Source organism: Lipophrys pholis (genome assembly GCF_963383615.2).
Source record: "Lipophrys pholis genome assembly, chromosome: 15".
NCBI classification, from domain to species: Eukaryota; Metazoa; Chordata; class Actinopteri; order Blenniiformes; family Blenniidae; genus Lipophrys; species Lipophrys pholis.
The window spans coordinates 13,667,757-13,686,560 of record NC_137642.1 but is presented as its reverse complement, the minus strand read 5'-3'; the positions used below and the strand labels follow the sequence as shown (position 1 = coordinate 13,686,560).

At 41.2% G+C, this 18,804-nt stretch overlaps 1 protein-coding gene across 1 annotated transcript in view; it reads left to right on the top strand.

Moving 5' to 3' along the window:
* Positions 1 to 18,514, top strand: part of itga9 (integrin, alpha 9) — a 50,113-nt gene extending 31,599 nt beyond the window's left edge. Inside the window, exons 16-28 of the mRNA XM_080481612.1 lie at positions 1,609 to 1,761; positions 2,771 to 2,847; positions 3,244 to 3,391; positions 7,326 to 7,412; positions 7,630 to 7,709; positions 7,826 to 7,909; positions 8,390 to 8,498; positions 8,616 to 8,723; positions 10,875 to 11,000; positions 11,084 to 11,203; positions 11,285 to 11,380; positions 13,741 to 13,860; positions 16,008 to 18,514. Coding sequence (XP_080337738.1) covers positions 1,609 to 1,761; positions 2,771 to 2,847; positions 3,244 to 3,391; positions 7,326 to 7,412; positions 7,630 to 7,709; positions 7,826 to 7,909; positions 8,390 to 8,498; positions 8,616 to 8,723; positions 10,875 to 11,000; positions 11,084 to 11,203; positions 11,285 to 11,380; positions 13,741 to 13,860; positions 16,008 to 16,106 — 1,407 coding nt within the window. The 3' untranslated portion in view covers positions 16,107 to 18,514. The remainder of the gene's footprint in view (positions 1 to 1,608; positions 1,762 to 2,770; positions 2,848 to 3,243; positions 3,392 to 7,325; positions 7,413 to 7,629; positions 7,710 to 7,825; positions 7,910 to 8,389; positions 8,499 to 8,615; positions 8,724 to 10,874; positions 11,001 to 11,083; positions 11,204 to 11,284; positions 11,381 to 13,740; positions 13,861 to 16,007) is intronic.
* Positions 18,515 to 18,804: the final 290 nt, after the last annotated feature.

Here is an 18,804-nt window from a genome sequence, read left to right as displayed (position 1 = left end):
ACTCCATTTGATTTCAGACCAGTACGTCCTCTAGTGTCCCCTGTGGTTTGTGAAAATGTGAGATAAGCAGTGGGAGTTTGGGACTGGAGACCCGGGCAGACTTTTCCCTGGGGGTCAGTTCACTCCGAGGCCAGCGGGCAGGAGCCATTTCAAGCACTCTGCTGTAACTGCTGCTGCAGCTGAAGTGCTCTGGAGCTTCTCAAAATGTGCCACCATTCAGTGCATGTTTACTTATTGTGTCATTTAACCTCCTGGATGAGCCCACTTCATAGAAGAATCATCAGCATGTTGGAGTTGTCGTTGCATATTTACATTTTGTTTGAAGCAGAGATGCTATCACATGAACTACAAACATTTGCTGGTTCCATCGTTCAAATGTGGATAAAACAACAGCTCAGCTTCAGCCCTTGGGAGGGTTTTATAAATAAAATGAATTGATGATTTACCGAGATCAGATAAGAGGATACAAGAACAAGAACAAGGATGTTGGAAGAAGATAACCTGCTGTTGGAACTGCCAATCGGAACATTAACAGAAAACACAATATATTGATTTGTTGCATTTTTTTTTCTAATCAGCCAGACAGGTTTTTTTTCCCTACATTATTCGGGGAGTTGTGTGCTTATCTGCATGCAGCACAATTCCTTTATAGAGTCCAAAATCAATAATTTTTGTGTATTCATGCCGTCCACTAATATTTGCTCCTTCCTGCTCCAACTCTCCATGCTGATGAGTTGGGAGATTTTATTACTGGCAATCTTGAAAATGCCAAAAGCCCAGACAGGCTGTTTGCCTGCCAGGGGACAGAGGATGGATGGGTGGACCCTGGAAAAAACCTGCGATAAATCATAAAAAGAGGAAAACAGCTAAAGAACTAAGGGCCTCTAATGTCCAGCGGGTGACATTGGGAAACCCTTTGTACTGACCATGTGGGCTTGGCTCGTCATTAGTGGATATCAGCTGCGCACAGGAACACAGGTTACAGCGGGAGCTTATGTATGTTTTCTCTGCGGTCTTTAGCCAGTCAGAGCCAGACCCACCAAGTTGCCTTCAAGGAGTGAAGTGAAGCTCTAATAGACAGAAGTGATGAAAAGTCAACAGTTGTATCTGGCTTTCCCATGTACTGTATGTCTTCGAGCGCTGTCAACTAATGACGATGCAGGATTTGATCACATTCAGCTTTCCGCTTTCATTCTACCGGCATTGTTTCCAAACCTGATGCCAAATCAAACACATCTTTCATGGTTTTAGCTGGATCGGCAGATAGGCCAAGATATGTCTCAGAGGTAATGCCAGCAAGTTTCAAAAAGAGATCTACTCGGTTGAGTATTTGCTGTGGTAACCTCCATTGTGTTACTTAAAACACGTGAATTGACCAAAATAAAGGTCGTCAATGAGACAAATGTATCACTATGTTTTCAAAAGAATTCACACTATTTTATCGGTGTCCTTGTATTCAAGTATTTGAAGTATTGACACAGTGATGATATCATATCCAGACCATGTGATCTGATTGACATCTTTGAGGTTTTGTTCAGTTTTCCTCTTTGTGTGTGCGGTTCCACAAAATCCATACTAAAGAATCATTGCTTTTGTTTCTCTCTACAGAAAGATGTGAAGGACGTTTTCACGGCCATCACCTTCGAGGTGGCTTACAGCCTCGGGAAGCATGTAGTGAAAGGACACCAGGACCAAGATCTGCCAGCTCTCAGTCCAGTGCTGCGATGGAGGAAAGGAAACAAAATTGCCGTGAAAAATGAGGTGAAAAATCAAGAATATTTCCATTTAATGATGTGATATCCCTTGAAATCTGGCTTTCAAATTGTTGCTCGCGTTGGTGTTTGCAATGTCTGAAGAGTTCAGTGCTTATATATAGACTGTCATTGAAACTCATGGAATTTAAGTAACCCTCTTTGTTTGTATTTGATCAGTTATTCATTCTTTTTAATTTCTGTTCCTGTTGGATCTTCAGATAAATGTAATGGAGCTCTGATAAATGTAGAAGGCAAGAGATTAGGAACATTATTAAATAAGGCAATCATATTTAATGATCATATCATCATTATTTTTAATCATATCTTTTTGGAGAAAAAATGAGTGAAAAACAAGCTTTTTACACATCAACTGTGTATTCTTTACTTAAAATTAAAATGGAACCTTTTTTTTGTTGTTGTTGACCAAATCCAATTCAGATTTTTTTTTCTGATACAGCTCATTTCCTCAGTTGACTACAATGAAATTCTCCTCATACCAGAACTAAATTTGAAGTCACGTCTTCTCATGCTCCACAGAGAGCATGAAAGAAATACCTCCAATAGTTATGATTTGGTGTTAGTTTTCAGCGTATTATTGTCTGTGTTAGCTTTTCTTGAGTGGAATCCAAAAAGTCTGATTCATTTATTTTCTTTGCAACCACCTCTAACCTGCCCCACATGTGTTTCCCCCAGTGTCTGCACTCTGAGAAAAACTGAGGGATTTGCTTCTTTCAGCACCTACAGGAGCCATTTATCTGAAACTCAGTGGCGTTACATCAGACTTCATTGCTTGACTTAAATTTCCTTTTCCGTCTTAGCGAGACCAAAGGCCTTCCTCACACCAATTAAAGGAGCGATCAGACAGGTTTCTTGGCTTTCCCGCAAAATCTACTCAGTCTTCATCGTCCTTTATAACAACACAACACTGCCCCCTAGTCTGAATCCAGAGTCAGTGTTTTTAATGTACAAACACAAATAGGTCAACTGACTGTGTGCTTGACTGTTTTCCTCCTCAGACTTGGTTTGAGAAGAATTGCCTGTCAGACGACTGCGCTGCAGACCTGAGGCTTCATGGGAAGCTCTTGCTTTCTGGGTAAAGTTTAGATTCACTCTCTGTCTCGGCCTGTTTCTGTCGGCTCTGAGGAAGCAGGCTCACGTCATAGGCCATGTGGGTGTGGGGACTGGAACCATGACGCATGCTTGGAGGATATCCATATGTTTTTCCATAGTTAGGGAGTTCCCTCTTCTTTTCATTGTGTCTCTTCTGTTCTTTTCACATTTGAGTAACAGTATATCCGTGTCATGGCAACAACTATTGTTATACTTTACTGTTTTGTTTTTAGTTTACATTTATTCCTTTGATTCAATCTTTCAACCATACAAAAACTTTCTTTCCATTTGGTTCCTTCTCTTTATCCATTTACCTCTAAATATAAGAGAGCCTTATTTTCAGTCAAACAGTTCATCATTTTTCTTTTTCTTGCACCAGACTGCATAGTAAACCCCATTTGGCCCTTGGAGGAGTGAAAAATGTTTCTTTGAACCTGACCATCTCCAACGCCGGAGATGACGCCTACGACACCAACATCCACTTCAACTTCTCCAGAGAGGTTTTCTACATCAACTTCTGGCAAAAGGTCTGTAGTGCCTCTTAGAGTATCCCAGAGTTTATTTACTCTGGCGTGCAAGTTTATTTCTCGATTCTGACACAAGGTTGGTTCACTTTAGCAACACAAAGTGAAGCAGAAGTGGAAATGGTGCACGAAAACTAATTTTACACATTGTTATCAGGGGGAAGCCCGAGCTTTCCTGCTGAAATGTACATTTTCTCAGAGACAGTTTATTTAAAAAGACTCTGTGATTGCAAGCAGAATAAACAGTGAAGAATACACAAAGCCAGATCTGTGAGATGACTGATGAACTTATAGCTTTCACAGAGCTGTGGAAGCAGAAGTCAAGATGAAAGGATAAAAAGTAGGAGGGTCCCAGCGGGAGCATCAACAGCTGTCCCATCTCAGAGGGCAGCTCGTCTGGCTGACCTGTCAAATGCTTTTCTGGATCATTCGAGGCAGACATCAAGTGAGCTGCAGGCATGAGAACAAGCCAGGCGACACACTCTTTGAATATACAGCCACACAGGTTTGACTCGTGTAGCATTCAAATGCTGTTATTAATAGAAAGGAAATTCCATAGAGAAGCATTTTAATGGGTATATCTAATGAGCATTATGATTATCCTTCACGGTGCTTTCAATCGGATCTGCGTCACACATAGTTTGACCTCTAATGATTTTAGCATTCAGTCACTGTTGAAGAAATTTCTTCCCACTGCCATCCCACCTTAGACCTGAAAGATTTTTTTCATGTGGCCGTGGTGAACCGTACGCAAATGGATTACACAGCAGCCACCTCTGCTTGTGCTCATGTCTGTTCGCTCACTTGTTGCAAGAAAGCCTTCGTCTCCACTCAAAGCTGACAGAGAAATATAGAGACGCCATGTCAAATGGTGCTCTCTGACAGAATCCATCAGGAAGGGTTTTGTCCCACATAATAGACTCCATGTTTATCCTCCAGCTGAGCTTGTTCACCTCTTTGAAGGATAAGACCATCCCTGGAAAGCACAAAACCGTCCATGATTCAAAACCCCCAACAAGGATGAAATTGAATTTAAACGGAATACATGCTGCAGGCAGGTATTAGAAAAACAGTGAGGCCGTTTCAGCTTTGTCGCTAATCTAATGAACCAGACTGACATTAAGTGTCAGGTTACCAGCCAAAGCAAAGCCAAATATTGTGCAGGAACCTGATAAGTGCACGTGGCTTTCTGCACAAAGGGAACAGGAAGTGAACAGTATTAATGGATGACAGAGAGGCCACCGAGCAGATTTATTACCACCCGCTTTTTGAGACATTTCTAATTACTAATGGGGAAGACTGAGGTGATGATGTGACCCCCACTTTTGCAAAGTGGGGGTCAGCTCCTGGTGTCCCCTGAGGTTTTTCCTCCACTGAGCAAAAGTGTGAGCGAGCACTCCCCTCATACTCAAGTGCAGAGTGTGTTATCTGTCTGTTGTTCTTGCAACACAAGCTGTCAAAGAGCTATGGAGGTGAATTGGTTTCGGGAGCGGTGCCTTCACTCTCTTGGGAATCAGTGACGGCATCACCAGCTACTGTTTCTCTTTCTTATCGGAGAAGTGTTTTAGCAGTCATATTTAGCATTTTTCTCCTAATTGAGCAGAGCTGTGGCAGATGTTTCCTGCTGTGGAAGGTTTTCCCGTAGTGTATACTTCAGTTGAGAATACTAATAATTGTCCATGTCAAAAGTACAGCTCAGTGTCCATTGAAGCTATTTAAAAATGCAACAAAATGAAATTATTTGGAGAAAGTAAACAGTAAATATGGAAGAGAAAACAAACCGCAAATAACAAAATATCCGGTGCAAAAGTTCCTAGAAGAACTTTTGTCCCTCATAAGGAGAACTAAAGTTCAGAAAGTGCAGAACATTTCTCACACAGTGAGAAGTCAAGATGATCCAGGAGCTCACAGTTCCATAGTTTTAAGAAGTAAGCCACTGCAAAGTCTAACAGAAAGCTACACGTGATTAAAATCTCTTCTGACTTGTAAAGCTGTCCTCCATATTCCTCAGTTGTCCAGTGAAGATTGAGTGCTGATGCGATGAATGATACAGTCATACATACCTCTGTGTTTGTTGCTTCCATAACGCTTTCACAGTGTTTCAAAGTGTTTCTATTTTAGTATTGCATGAATAAATAATATATAATGGCTATAACTAGAGTATATTTAAAACCATTAACTCAACTAAGGAAAGATAATGTGTCCACTGTCTGTTATTACTATATAAATAAATATCACTCTGCAAGGGGCTATTTTAGATCAGTACTTTTTATTATGGTTACATTTTTAATGGTCTACCTCTGTTGGGCCTGTGTGATATGACAGCTTTTAAAGAAGCAAATCATGTGATTACATCATTCGCGCACTGATTTTTGGTAATGCAACAGTTGGAACAGACACGGTTTCTGATAAAAGCCTTAAAGTTAGGAATGCAACAAGAAAAATGTGAATTTTGGTGAACCTCCATATCTGAAAATGTATGAATCACTTATTCTCTCTGCTGTGAAGTGACACTGAGTTAGATCTTCATCATCGCTCAGTAGAAAGTAGGTGATGACATCAGCTTGGAAAAGGCAGACCAAAGTAGAGCCAAATGTCCAAATACAAGAATGGATGGAGACTTAAAGGGACTTGTGGAGTCTCGAGAAAATGGGACACCTGTGTATTGTCATCTACACTGACATAGTCCTTTTGTAGATACTTCAGCCGACACTGAAGCAGCATAAACAGTATGTGATATGTAATGGTCCTGCCATTTGTGGAGGGAAAGTAAGCTAGAGAATGAAAGTGAAGTGCTGAACAAACAGACTTTGTCACTCTTCTCCCTGCAGAGGCACGGTGCACCATATGTCCGAGTGCTCTGCTCTCTCTCAAGGGCTGCCAGGTGGGTGATGGGTAAACAGGCCGACTTCCCCCTCAATCCTGCCCAGTCTCATGGGGACAGGCAGTGTTTGCACAGCAGCACAGAGGCATAGAGGAAATAGAGGAAATTCCATCATTGCCAGTTATGCTGGGGTCCCCACACCCACTTGCGGAGCGCTGTAGGCTCCCTGCAAAGGGCAGCCCTGCTAATATAACCCAACCTAATGAAGGTGGAGGACACAGCCACACCTTATAGCCTGACATCGGAAATCTGCTGAATAAGGGCCTTCGTGAGAGCAGATGAGTCCGTGGAAGGATGACTGCCTTTAAATTTGTCAGCGGACTCAACCATTGCACCTCTTTTCTTTATCATATCTGGCAACCTGCTGTAAACACTGACTCAAACTGGACCACAGCCCACGAATGTGGGAGATTTGTATGACTTGCCCAAATCCCTTTTTCAATGCTGCAGTTCCACAAAGCTCTCTCTCTCTCTCTCTCTCTCTCTCGCTCTCTCTCTCTCTCTCTCTCTCTCTCTCTCTCTCTCTCTCTCTCTCTCTCTCTATCTTGATTGCCACAGTTGTGAAGTATCTCTGCCCGTTTCAAGCCTGCAGCACACGAGCTCAGCTGACAGCCTCTCAGTGAACTCTGGCTGAAAGAATTCTTACTCCACGTAGGGTCAAGGCCTGAGTGTTTATACAGCGCAGCCGGTGAAGCTCCATATTGTTTGGACAAGCTTCCAAACACACAGCCTGGAGGTTGTCCAATTACCCACCCGCTAGGATGTGTGTGCCATCACTGCTTTGTACATTCTTTGTTTAACCTAATTTAGAACTTCAATGAGATCTGTTTACATTTAGAAACATTTTAAAATAGTGGCACCTAATTAAAACAGAATCTATGATGCTCTGTATTTGTTTTCCTTTTTGTCTCTAACAGAGCTGATTGAGCGATGTGACAGCCTGCCTCTTGTCTCCTGGTTTTTTCCCCGCTGTGTCTTCTGTCGACCATCATGTCTCCAGCCCGTCTGTCTTTATTGCCTCCTCTTACCGTCTGTCTATCTTTCTTTTTGCAGGAAGAGAAGGGTATTTCCTGTGAACTCGTCGATTTGGACTTCCTCAAGTGCAGAGTGGGATTTCCTTTCATGAGAGCACAGACCAAGGTAGCTGAAACTTTACTGCATGATGGCAAACATGCACATTGGCTGTAAATCATTTTTTAGAGATCCTGTTACCAGTAAATGAGAACGCATTTGATCTGCAACGGTCTTGTGTTTTTTAATTGGGAGGGAGTTCAGAAAATGTACTCTGTCAACAATCTGTCACACTGGACTTTCTTTTCAAGTCTTATTCTTACTCAAGTCTTTTTTTCTCCTCCAGTATCATTTTGCTGTGATTTTTGATACCAGTCGGCTCTCCGGGGAAAATGACACTTTACAGTTCCTAGTTCAAGCAAAAAGGTAAAAAAAAAAAAAAAAAAGAGTAAAAATTTTTCTAATGTGGCTGTCATTGCAAATTATGCACTTATTACTAGAAATGTATTCATTGAACCTTTCTTTTTTTTGCTTTCTTTTAGTGCAAATCCAGAGCACAAACTTTCTGACAACAGTTTAGACCTGTCTATTCCTCTCATCCATGAGACCGACACGACGATAACGGGGTAAGAACAAGTCAAACCTGAGCAATCATAACAACACACTCATCGTTTAGCAAATGTAAATGTTCATCTGTATCGTCTGAGAATGAAGGTTTAATCTGGTTGTCCATCCGCCGGGCTTCAGGAAGAGAGGGCGTACTTTTCTCAGGATGGGGAATATCTACTTGAAAAGCCTTATCTCTGGGTGCTTTATCATAGCTCTGCTTCACAAGGAAGGGAGAGAGAAGTAAAACAGCCCCAACTCTGCCAAAACATTTGCATCTGATAGGGCTGCTGTCTTTAATGGGAAGGGAGGCTGCAGAGCCAATCTGGACACATATCTTAAGAAAACGCTTCTGTAACAGACTGAAGCATGATTGAAGGCAGAGATGTTGAGGAGACTCTTTTTTTATTATTACATCTGTATGCACTTAAATAAATATCCATTGTTTTATTATCAATGCATGTTTTTTTTCATATCCCCTCTGTTTTTCCTGCCTGCAGTGTGGTAACTCCGACCACCTTCGTGTACGGAAACTCCATCGACGCCTCGCGCTTTGTCCAGTTGGAAGACATGGAGTGCGACTTTCAGCCACTTAATCTCACTTTCCAGGTAATGCAACGGCAAAGTGTATCGACACAATTTTAGACGCATATAATCCGAGTTGTTTCCTTATGTATTCACTTCTCTTCATCTCCTCTGCCCTGCTTGTGTCTGATGTGCTTCCAGGCCATAAACAAAGGGCCCAGCAGGCTGCCTGGCTCCACCGTGGACATCAGGATACCCAACCGGCTCGCTGGCAACGGAGCTGACATGTTCCACATTATTGAAACGCAGGTGGATGCCAGCAGTAGTCTATCTACACTATTTATCTAGTCCAAATGTTTATTTATTATCTTATTCACCTGCAGGAAGCCAGATTTTTTTCGCTCATTTATACAGCCCATGTCAGTCGACCGTGCTTCTCCTCATCCTGGTCTCCACCTCATAGGTCATGTTTATGTAGAGATTCTGCTAAACCGGTGGGCTTTTGGTCAACATGGCCAATTTGCTTAGTGTGGGCCACCACTAGACCAGTGAAAATCTCGGCAAAAATGTTTACGTTGCCACTGAAGCCGGCCAACCATTTTGTTTCACAACATTTTGCATTTGGATAAAGAAACACAATCCGCTCACTGGGTTTAAATGTTTTCTTAACCTTTGCCGTTGCTCCTTTCATATAGGTAGATCATGGGGGGGCTCGAGCTGTTAATTGTATTTACTGTGAACGGGTAGACAGAGTTGACTGTATCCCACCCTCCGAGAGCCATCTGGAATCACTTTCAGGGGTTCAGACAGCTTGCACGAAATGGGAAAGGGACACCTGCGGAGCTGGCTACTGCCCGTACACATCCCCGACCTGGAAGCACATTACATGAGTGCTGTTAACACATTTACTGGCTGTGGCACAATGGACAGTTGCACACTTACGTTTTACAGCCAGACATAATTACACTTTATGTAGGGATTCATTTGCTCACAGATAATGTACAAGTTACTGACAGTTACCCTCTATGCCTTTGTGCTCAAAAATCTTGAAATATTATTCTCCGTTAGATTTTCCTCTCACATGCTTACCATGAATCTTCACACCAGTAATGGCGGCTGCTACACAGGATGTGAACAAGCACAGCAATAAATGCTCAGTGGTAGAAAAAGAGACAACGATGAAGACCAGGGGAGATTTCAACCTCTCAAGCTTCAGGGTGGACGGAGGAGACGGGGGAAAGGGGAAGTGCTCCCCGGGGGCTGGGCAGTAAACCAGACACCTCTAAATCACTCCATATGGGAAATCTGTGTGGGAGGGGCACTCTGTTGTTGGGGAGAGCTTCCTGCGAGCCCTGGAGACTCCTAACAATAGTGGGGTTGTGCCAGATTAGATGACAAAAGTGCTTGTGTCGACATTTTCACTGTCAGACCTAAATCCCAGCTTGGCAAACATGAAAAAAAAACTCCTTCAAGTGTAGCTATATCATTGATACTATGACTAGGAGATGGTGAACTCTTGAGGATAAAATTAATCAGGGGTGAAATGAATCAAAAAAAGTCACAAATGTAATTCACATATTAGATAGTTGCTGTTTTTGTTTTGTTTTGCTCAGTCATTTAAACCACATGAATTCAAAACCTGGCTGGAAGATGGGAAATTTTTTTTTAAAAATGAACAAAACAACTTAAATAGAATTTAAAAAATCATTCAAATGAAAGCGTGATAAAAGATGAGCAGTGTATGTTGGGAAAATAGAGTCACAGTCAAGGTTTTCACCATTGCTGTATCATCGTCTAACCATTGTTTATGTATTTGAATTATATTTTCAGCCTTGCAATGCATTTTTCATTCATTCTTAACTCTGTTTGACCTTCTCCATCGCTAAGATATTATCTATGATTTCCAGTCATTGTGATGTGTTTCATCAGTCTTTTCAGTAACAAAACAAATTTTGACCAAGTTTACATTTCCAGAGTACATTTCCTTCCCCCACATTTTCCTGCACAACAATGCAGAATAAATTCAGACATGAGAGAAGCTATTCGATCCTACAAAGGCTTCACCTGGAAAGATGTTTGTGTAAACCAGATGGGACCATCAGCCTCACATCATTCTCCCGATTTCTTTTTTTATGTGTTTTTACTACCAAAGATGCAGTCAACATTAAAGTATATATTTGATTACGAATTAAGTAAGTAGTTGTAAAGTTGTTTTTCACTTTATTGTTACCATGGATGGATGGATAGATGGATGGATGGATGGATTGAGTGATTGGGTCTACTTAAACAACCCTTTGGAATTGGAGTTTAAAAGTCCTATTTATTTCTGTGGTTCACGTCTTTGGATCAATCAGCGAAGACTACAGATGAGCTGTAATTTGTCTAACCATTACAGCCAATTTTATGATTATATCTAAATCTTGTGAAACTCAGTTTGCTTATATTGTTGTTCTGTTTCAGGTTGCCGACGGTCGGGGGAACTGTACCCCTCACAGGAACCCGACACCGTGCACCATCCCCCCGGACAAAGAGAGCATCTTCCACTCCATATTTGCCTTCTTCACTAAATCGGGGCGTAAAGTCTTGGTAAATATTACACTTTGACTTTATAGATGTCACACAGTCACCTCTTCAGTCTCTGAAATTCACACGGTCTTTTTTTCAAACAGGACTGTGACCGACCTGGAAGAGCTTGTATGACAATCTCCTGCAGTCTGGGACCCCAGCTAAAAGAAGAAGCATTAAGCATTGATATAAAACTTTTACTCAACACTGAAATCCTGAAGAGGGTAAGACACGTCAAGAGCTTAAGAAATTAAGTCACGTTTGTCTTTTCGAAATATTGTGATTTACCCTCTCTCCACCTCCAGGACAGTTCGTCTGTGATCCAGTTTGTGACCAGGGGCAACGTGCAAGTAAATGACAGGGCAGAGGAGGTGCCAAACAGCCTGCCGGAGGATATTTCTGTGAGTAAATTCAATCGATTCAAGTACTCTAGATGAAGAAAGGTTGTTTTTGGGGGTTGAAACGAAACCAGAGGGAACTACTGCCTTAAAATATGCCTTTATTGGCTCTCTCTGAATTCATATATTTCATTTCGGTAAATGAAACTGGCAAAAATGCTTGAGAGAACTGATGCCACTGTAATTCATTGGCCTCAGAAATGTGGCGGGGCGGACGCTTGGTCGAACTTAAAAACAAAACTGTGTTTACTGTATAGCCATGTAGGCAAAAATATACAAATAAACCTATATTAAATTTTTTTCAGATACATACAGTTAGCCTTTAAAGCACTGTATCAGGAGCCGTTTTAATGGATTGTAAGTCCGCGGAGCAGCTGGACAGAACAGTGTCACTTCTCTAGGCTGTGTTCAGGTCCTGTAGTCCTCAGCTGTGCACAAGGACAGGACCCCCCCCCCCCCATCCCCATTATTTGCTGAGTGATTGAATGGCCCAGCAGATCATATTTGATGATTAAGTTTAGTACCCAGCATGCATGCAGTGGGATCTCACGAGAGATTAGGGTTGCAACCTTGCTGACCCTGAGCTCCAGTTGTGGTCGGAAAATTCTTACCCGCTATGAATATGTCGAGGCCGCACCACTCGCTCAGCACTCGAGTGTGTGGGCTCATTTCAGCGACTGCTGCCTCGGGAAGGTTTCAGTAAACATGGTTACCTTGTCCCTCGGGATCCCTACTAGCTAGAGTACACACTGCAAATATAATCTGTGGTCCCTGGCTGCTCTGCTACCTTATTTTTCCTCACCCATAGCACATCAACAAGCCTTCATAAATCTGTCTGTATTTACCATGAGAATGCAAGTTACTAATTTAGCAAAGCACCACTCAGTCCAGTAAACTTCACTTTAACTTGCACGAGTCGAAATAGGAAACTGGAAGCGATGACCAGCAAGGCGTTTATTTTCTTTTGTATGTGCAAATGCTGTGGTATGCATAACAGCTCATTTCCAGAGGTGGTGTAGGGGGGAGGTGTCAATGTGGGAAACTCTTCAAGAGTGAGATTAATCCCTCACTTGTGCACTTGGTTGTGCCTTGGCTCACAGTTGGTATCTCATGCCACATTTGTGTTCAAAGCTCGTGCAGCACGGCAGCGTGGAGGAGTAAAGTTCCCCACTCAGCTCTGAAACTGTTCCACCATTGTTTTCAGCAACACATTCTACAAGGTTATCTGATATTTGACACAATGCAACAACATTTATCTTTGTTTGATGCCATTATTAGTTTCTAAACCCATTGATTTCACGACTCAAGTGACTGTATTGTTTTCCATTTCGGGCCTGAATGTTAACTCTAAAGCCAGATTAACTGCAGCGCTGAGTAGTGCAATATTTCACTCCAGTCAAATGTCAGCTAATTCAATAAAAACAGCTGCGTGGCAAATGAACCTTGCACACAAGTGTCATGTAACTTTAACAGGACATTTTCAAAATAGAAACTCAAAAAACTTTGTTTAATCATTACTGAATCAACATAAGTAAATACATAATATATAACGGCACTATTTCACTTCAGTGAACGCTTGTACCAGTGTTTGCAGTCTGTGACCAATTATCCAGTGTTCTCTCATGTTTTGATAAAAATCCCAAATAAGTACTTTATTATTAAGGTATTGTTTTTAAGAGTTGCGTGAGTTGAAACCTCTCAGAATAATCCTATTGGCCTTCAAGGAATCTGTTTAAAAGCATGAAACTCTAAACAGTAAAAGGGTGAAAAGATGACACAAGGTTTTTAGCTGCACTGCTCTAAGACGTTGAGTATTTACTTTGTTGAACATCAGAATGAAAACATCTGCCATGATGTAATAGTTTCACTTGGAACTACTAACTACATCTATGATACAAAGAAGAGCCTGTTGGACAGTTAGAGATTAAGAAAAGAAAAAAACGAGACTAAGATCCATATTCTAACCATCAAGAGTTCATTGTGCATGTGCCTTTTGGTGTGTCCAGGTCCACTTTAAATGATAAATATCTACATCTCTCACTGCACTTTTAGCAGCTTCAAAGTGCTTTACACTATTAATCACACACACCAATTCACCAAAGCTGCCATACAAGGTGCTCGCTCACTGTTAGGAGCAAGTTGGGGATTGCTATTTTAGAAGCGATCAATTTGCAATTTGTCTGATGTGATTTGTTGGTCGACTTGTAGCTCCTCTTGAACCAAAATCTTTTCTGACTCTTGGTTGAGCACAGCGAAGTAGGACGTGTGGCAGTTGTTAGTTTGCACTGCATTGCATCATTAGCAGCACATGACTGAATGTGCATTAGGTCATGCATGCTCACTGGTGTGTTGTTGTGTTTCAGCTGGTGTTTGAGGCGCTCCACAGTCAAGAGCCAAGAGGCTACGTCGTCGGCTGGATCATTGCCATCAGCCTGCTGGTGGGAATCCTCATCTTTTTGCTGCTGGCTGTGCTACTCTGGAAGGTAAAGCAACCAAAAACACATCTTGTGATTATCCAGCGAGAGACACGCCATTCAGATGACCGTTCTGTTGAAGCTACTAGAATACATGTGGGGCAGTTGCTGCACATTTATGTGCACAGCCAGAGGATTTACTCTGGTCAGATGTCAGCACGGTATCCAGTTGTACAAAGACAGCTGGAGCACAAGCCAAGAGGTGGGGGGTGGGAGCCCTCTTTGGGCTTTTAACATCCATGAACAGGACAAATCACACGCCGGACAAATTCGCACCACACAACCTACATTAAACAAGAGGCGAGATGGCCATAACACTGATGTCCAGAGGCCCTGTTTGCACAAAACTCCTTTTCTATTTCACTCTGTCGTCTTCCACCGGGAATACCGCAACTAAACTTTGGAATGCCGGTCCTGGGATACATCCCCCTCTCGTTCAATCCACAGGTCCTCAGATCTTGCCAAAATAAACTCCACTTACAAGAGCGGCACATGTCCTGTATTGCTCTTTTCAGGAAATGCCTGAAGAGAGCACAGTTCTGTATCAATAAACTTCGGTTGCCAAACGCAGCTAAATGAATAGTCAAAGTGAGAGCGAGCACCCCAGATACACATCAAGGGTCTGCTGCTCTCACTCCTTATATCTCCTTTAGATCACCATTGATAAATATATAGTGTACTTTACTAAAATGCAAATTGATTGCCAATATTACATTCCTTAAGACATTCTTGATTTGCTTCTATGCATGTTGTGATTTTGCATGGTTCAAGCTGTTAACTCTATTTTAAGACATTTAAGATGTATTCTTCTCCATGCTATGTTTCACTGTGGGAGAAATTTCAGTTTGCACATATTCATATCCCTCACTCCACCTCTGAGTTGTTATTTTAATCAATGTTGTTATTTTTGTAATTTTGTAGCTGAAGCAAGAAACTGTTTTTAATAACTGTTTTTGGTCTTGAATTCAATGGGACTCCTGGGAGTCGGCGGCTTATTAATGTTGCACTTAACAGCTGTGTAAAATCATTTCCGAAGGACAAGCAAAACAATGTTATGGTGAAAATATATATATATATTTTTTATTTTTTTGTTCTTTACACTGAAAACATTCCTGTTCTGCAGCTGGATCTCATATGTACTGTGTTATGTATTGCAGTTACATACAGTATCAGCTCAGCTCAGTTTTATTTGTGTCACTGGAGGGTAATTGGTGTACATACATACATACATACATACATGTTGAGTAAAAGAAATACAGCAAAGAATGCCTATTACTTGGTAAATAATTTGATAAATTTTGATTTTAATAAGACAGAGAGAAGCATATGTTTTCTGAATCTAAAAATGCAATATTCCTTATAGATTGTCACTTCATGCCATATTGTTTTACATCAATAAAAAGAACGCTTGAGTACTTTTAAAGTTGGTGGTGGGGGGGGGGGGGGTAGCCCTTTGTTCAACATGGTTGTGAAACAGTGAAAGTTATATCAGGACAGATTGACAGTGACAAATAACCAACACTAAACCTGTAGTGCACTGTGTTTACATAGTATGTAGTTCACATGTTTTTCTAATTGTGGTCTGCAATAATCACTCTAACAGCTAAAGGAAGAAATTTAAGAAAGAGAAATGTTAATCAGTAATCTATAAAAGTTATAAACGGAAATGGCAAGTTATTCATTTCTTTTAATTCACTCCCAAGAAGAACATAGAAATTGTCATATAATTGGTTGCAAAATCAACACCAAGACTAGAAATAGTTGTCGAGGCCAAAACTGCCTCAGCAGTGTTAGAACCTGCTGCTGCATACAGTCTCGTATTAACGAGTTCAAACATTATGTTGAAAAGAGAAGTACTTCGGAGAGAAATACCAACAGTTCAAGCATGTTGAATATGGAGCGGTAATATTATCTTGGACTTTCAGGATCAGATATGTATCACTCAAGTTGGATGTTTTGCTCGAAAAATCACCACAGAACAAACATTTACCTTTAAAAATGATATGCTTAAGAATAGATCAGTAATAGCATAATACAGTTCTCATTTGTACATAATAACTTGAAAGTGCAAATGTTTTTTCACCACTGTACTCAAGTGTGACCACAGAAACAACTTAAAAACTCCATTAATCGCTGTTCTTTTTGCTCTTTGACAGATGGGATTCTTCCGTCGGCGCTACAGAGAGATCATCGAGGCTGAGAAAAATAGGAAGGACAGTGATGAAAGCTGGGACTGGATGGAAAAGAACCACTGAGACTTGCAGTGAGGGTCCCAGAGGAGCCAATGAGATTAGGGATTGGGTCAGGAAGGATCCAATAGCACGGGATCTCGCAGCCCAGTCGCCCCAGTGGCACCAGGCCCTTCAGTCTTCCATATGTGGAAGAGAGGAATATTCTCCATATTTTTTGGAGACTTAATACTTTTTTTGGTGGGTGTGTGAGTGGGGGTGGGGGGTCGGGGAGGGGGTCCAGGAAACAGGCTTCTGAGGTGACAGTGTGGCTTGCCAGAGGACTCTTGCTGTGGAATTCAGCTCGTCTCAAGGAGGGAGCTCCCAGCCAGCGGAGCGGAGCTGTTGACGGAGACCCACATCTGTACAGTGATGTGGAGACGGCACGAACACTAGTGGACAACAAAACCCTCAGGGCTGTGTTACATAGCAAATTTATTTTTATACACACACTTTAAGCCATATTGTTTGAAACTGAGCTCTGAAGAGGGTTGGGGTTTTGAAGGCCATTGTAAACAGACTGTATCTACGGTATGTTTTACTAAAAGCACTGATGTTTGATAAGAATGAATGCTTTGGCTCCACAGCTTTTGCTCTCTGTGCCAAAGATGTGTCCCACATGATATATGATTGGAGTTGTTCGTATATTCAGTTCATCCCAGTCAATGGAGGCGGGAGATTGTATCCTTTCTCTAATATTTCTGACGCAAGAATATCTATTTTACACATCTGACTGCCTGCCTCTTCCACATGTGATCACCGAGAGATAATTTCATGCCATCACCACCGCTACACATAAGGAATCAAATGCACTGTGCTCCTGCCCTCTACTAGTGTTGCTACAAGCCGCGTCAGATGTCTAAAGTTGAAGGCATCTCTGAGGTCATTTGGACATTGTTCAGGATGTGGAAATCAACAGCACTGTAGAACTCTGCATTAACACTTTACTTGCTGCGTCTCCCTCAGTTTCAATGCCGTTCATGCACAAGATGTGTTGTACCTTACACGTTACACGCCACCATTGAAAGCATTTTGACCATTTCTCATAAGCATTCCATCTCTCCTGCCCTGACTTTTAATTCAGTTGTTTGTAATTGAAAACAAACACAAGTAATGTTTGTTGACAAATGTAAACTTATAATTTTTTTTTTTATAATACATGCTTTGAAAGTGCAATGTGAAAGATAGAAAATTATCACAAGCTGCTTTTGCAAGGATCTAAATGCTCAGGTATGCGGCAGACATTTCTAACGGACCCCCAACAGTTCCAGGCTTGAGTGGACATATGTTATTGGATTCTGTTGTAAATTCACACTAAACTACAGCAGGAAATTATTCACAGTCAATATCAGACACGATCACAATTTATTTCACAAAACCTCCCTGACTTTGACTTGGCACATCATATTTAATTTTACGATTGTGTTATTAAGCATTGAGTTTTAGGGTGAAATATGAGATACTCCACAGACGGATGAAAGTCTGCAATAGGAGTCTACCTACAGTCAGTTTCAGGGGCCCATGACTGTACTGAGTAATGCCCTAAAAATAGGTGGCAATGTGCTGCACTCAATCTCCGCACATATACGAGCTCTTTGGGGCTCGTGGGAATTTTAAGTCAAAGTGGAGGAATGTCAGTGCCCTGAATACCCAAAACCAATCAAGTCAACAGCTCTCCATGCTGTAAGTCCCCCACATGTTCTTATCAAAGCTTCTGAATGTTTGGTTTAGATTGTGAATGAAACTTACATTTTACAACAAAGTTTCCCATGGAGTGCAAATATTTCAGCTATTTTAAGTGTTTTGAAGAGTTTATTTAAAAGAAATAAACAAATTCATGAAAGAAATCTTAAATTATGCTCCATAAAAACATTTTGTTTTTAGAATGTATCAGTGACAATTGAGTGATAGTTATTAAAATGTATTATATTCTAAGTTAAATATACCCTTTGTCAGGATAAATCACGTTTAAGTAAATGCGTATGTCAGAGTCAGATAAAAACATGCAATGTCAAAGAATAAAAGCTATAGTTCACTATGTTAGAAAGACTTGAGTGCTGAGTCACTTTATGGATCATCGTTGTTGCTTTGCTCTCTGTTGTGCTGTTTGTGTCTGTTGATGCCATTTAATTCCACTGGCATTACAGCGTATACTGTACATGTACATCTTTCCTCTGCATACTTTAAACCAAATGCTACGCATAAATGAAGAGGAACCAACACTTGACATTTTTTTTGGGGGGGGTAATGTTTAACTGTGATGAAGACATTTAGATTCTATGATCGTTGTCACCGTTAATCACACCGCAACATGGGTTTTTGTCCTGAGTATACTACTGTCACTGAATAGCATTTCCATTATAGTGTGCTCTGTATTTGATGTTTCAAATCATGTTCAAGCTGTATATTTATCTGTTGATAAATTCTAGAGTGAATTTTCACTGCTCTTGTCTTCTGTTTTCCTCGACATGACTGCCGTGGTGTTGTTGGTCCTTGGTGTGATGCTTTTTCATGGTGTGTGCTGCCCTCTGCTGGCAGCTCTCTTCCTAATGGACTGAGGGGAAAAAACAACAACACAGGAATGGGTTAACATAAAACTACACTGTAAATTCCTTCAAAAAAAGACTTCCGGATGTTTTAGCAGTAAGATGTCATAATTCATAAATATCAAGTTGTATTTCAAAGAAATGCATTTTGAACTTTTTACTGCATCGACACAGTCATT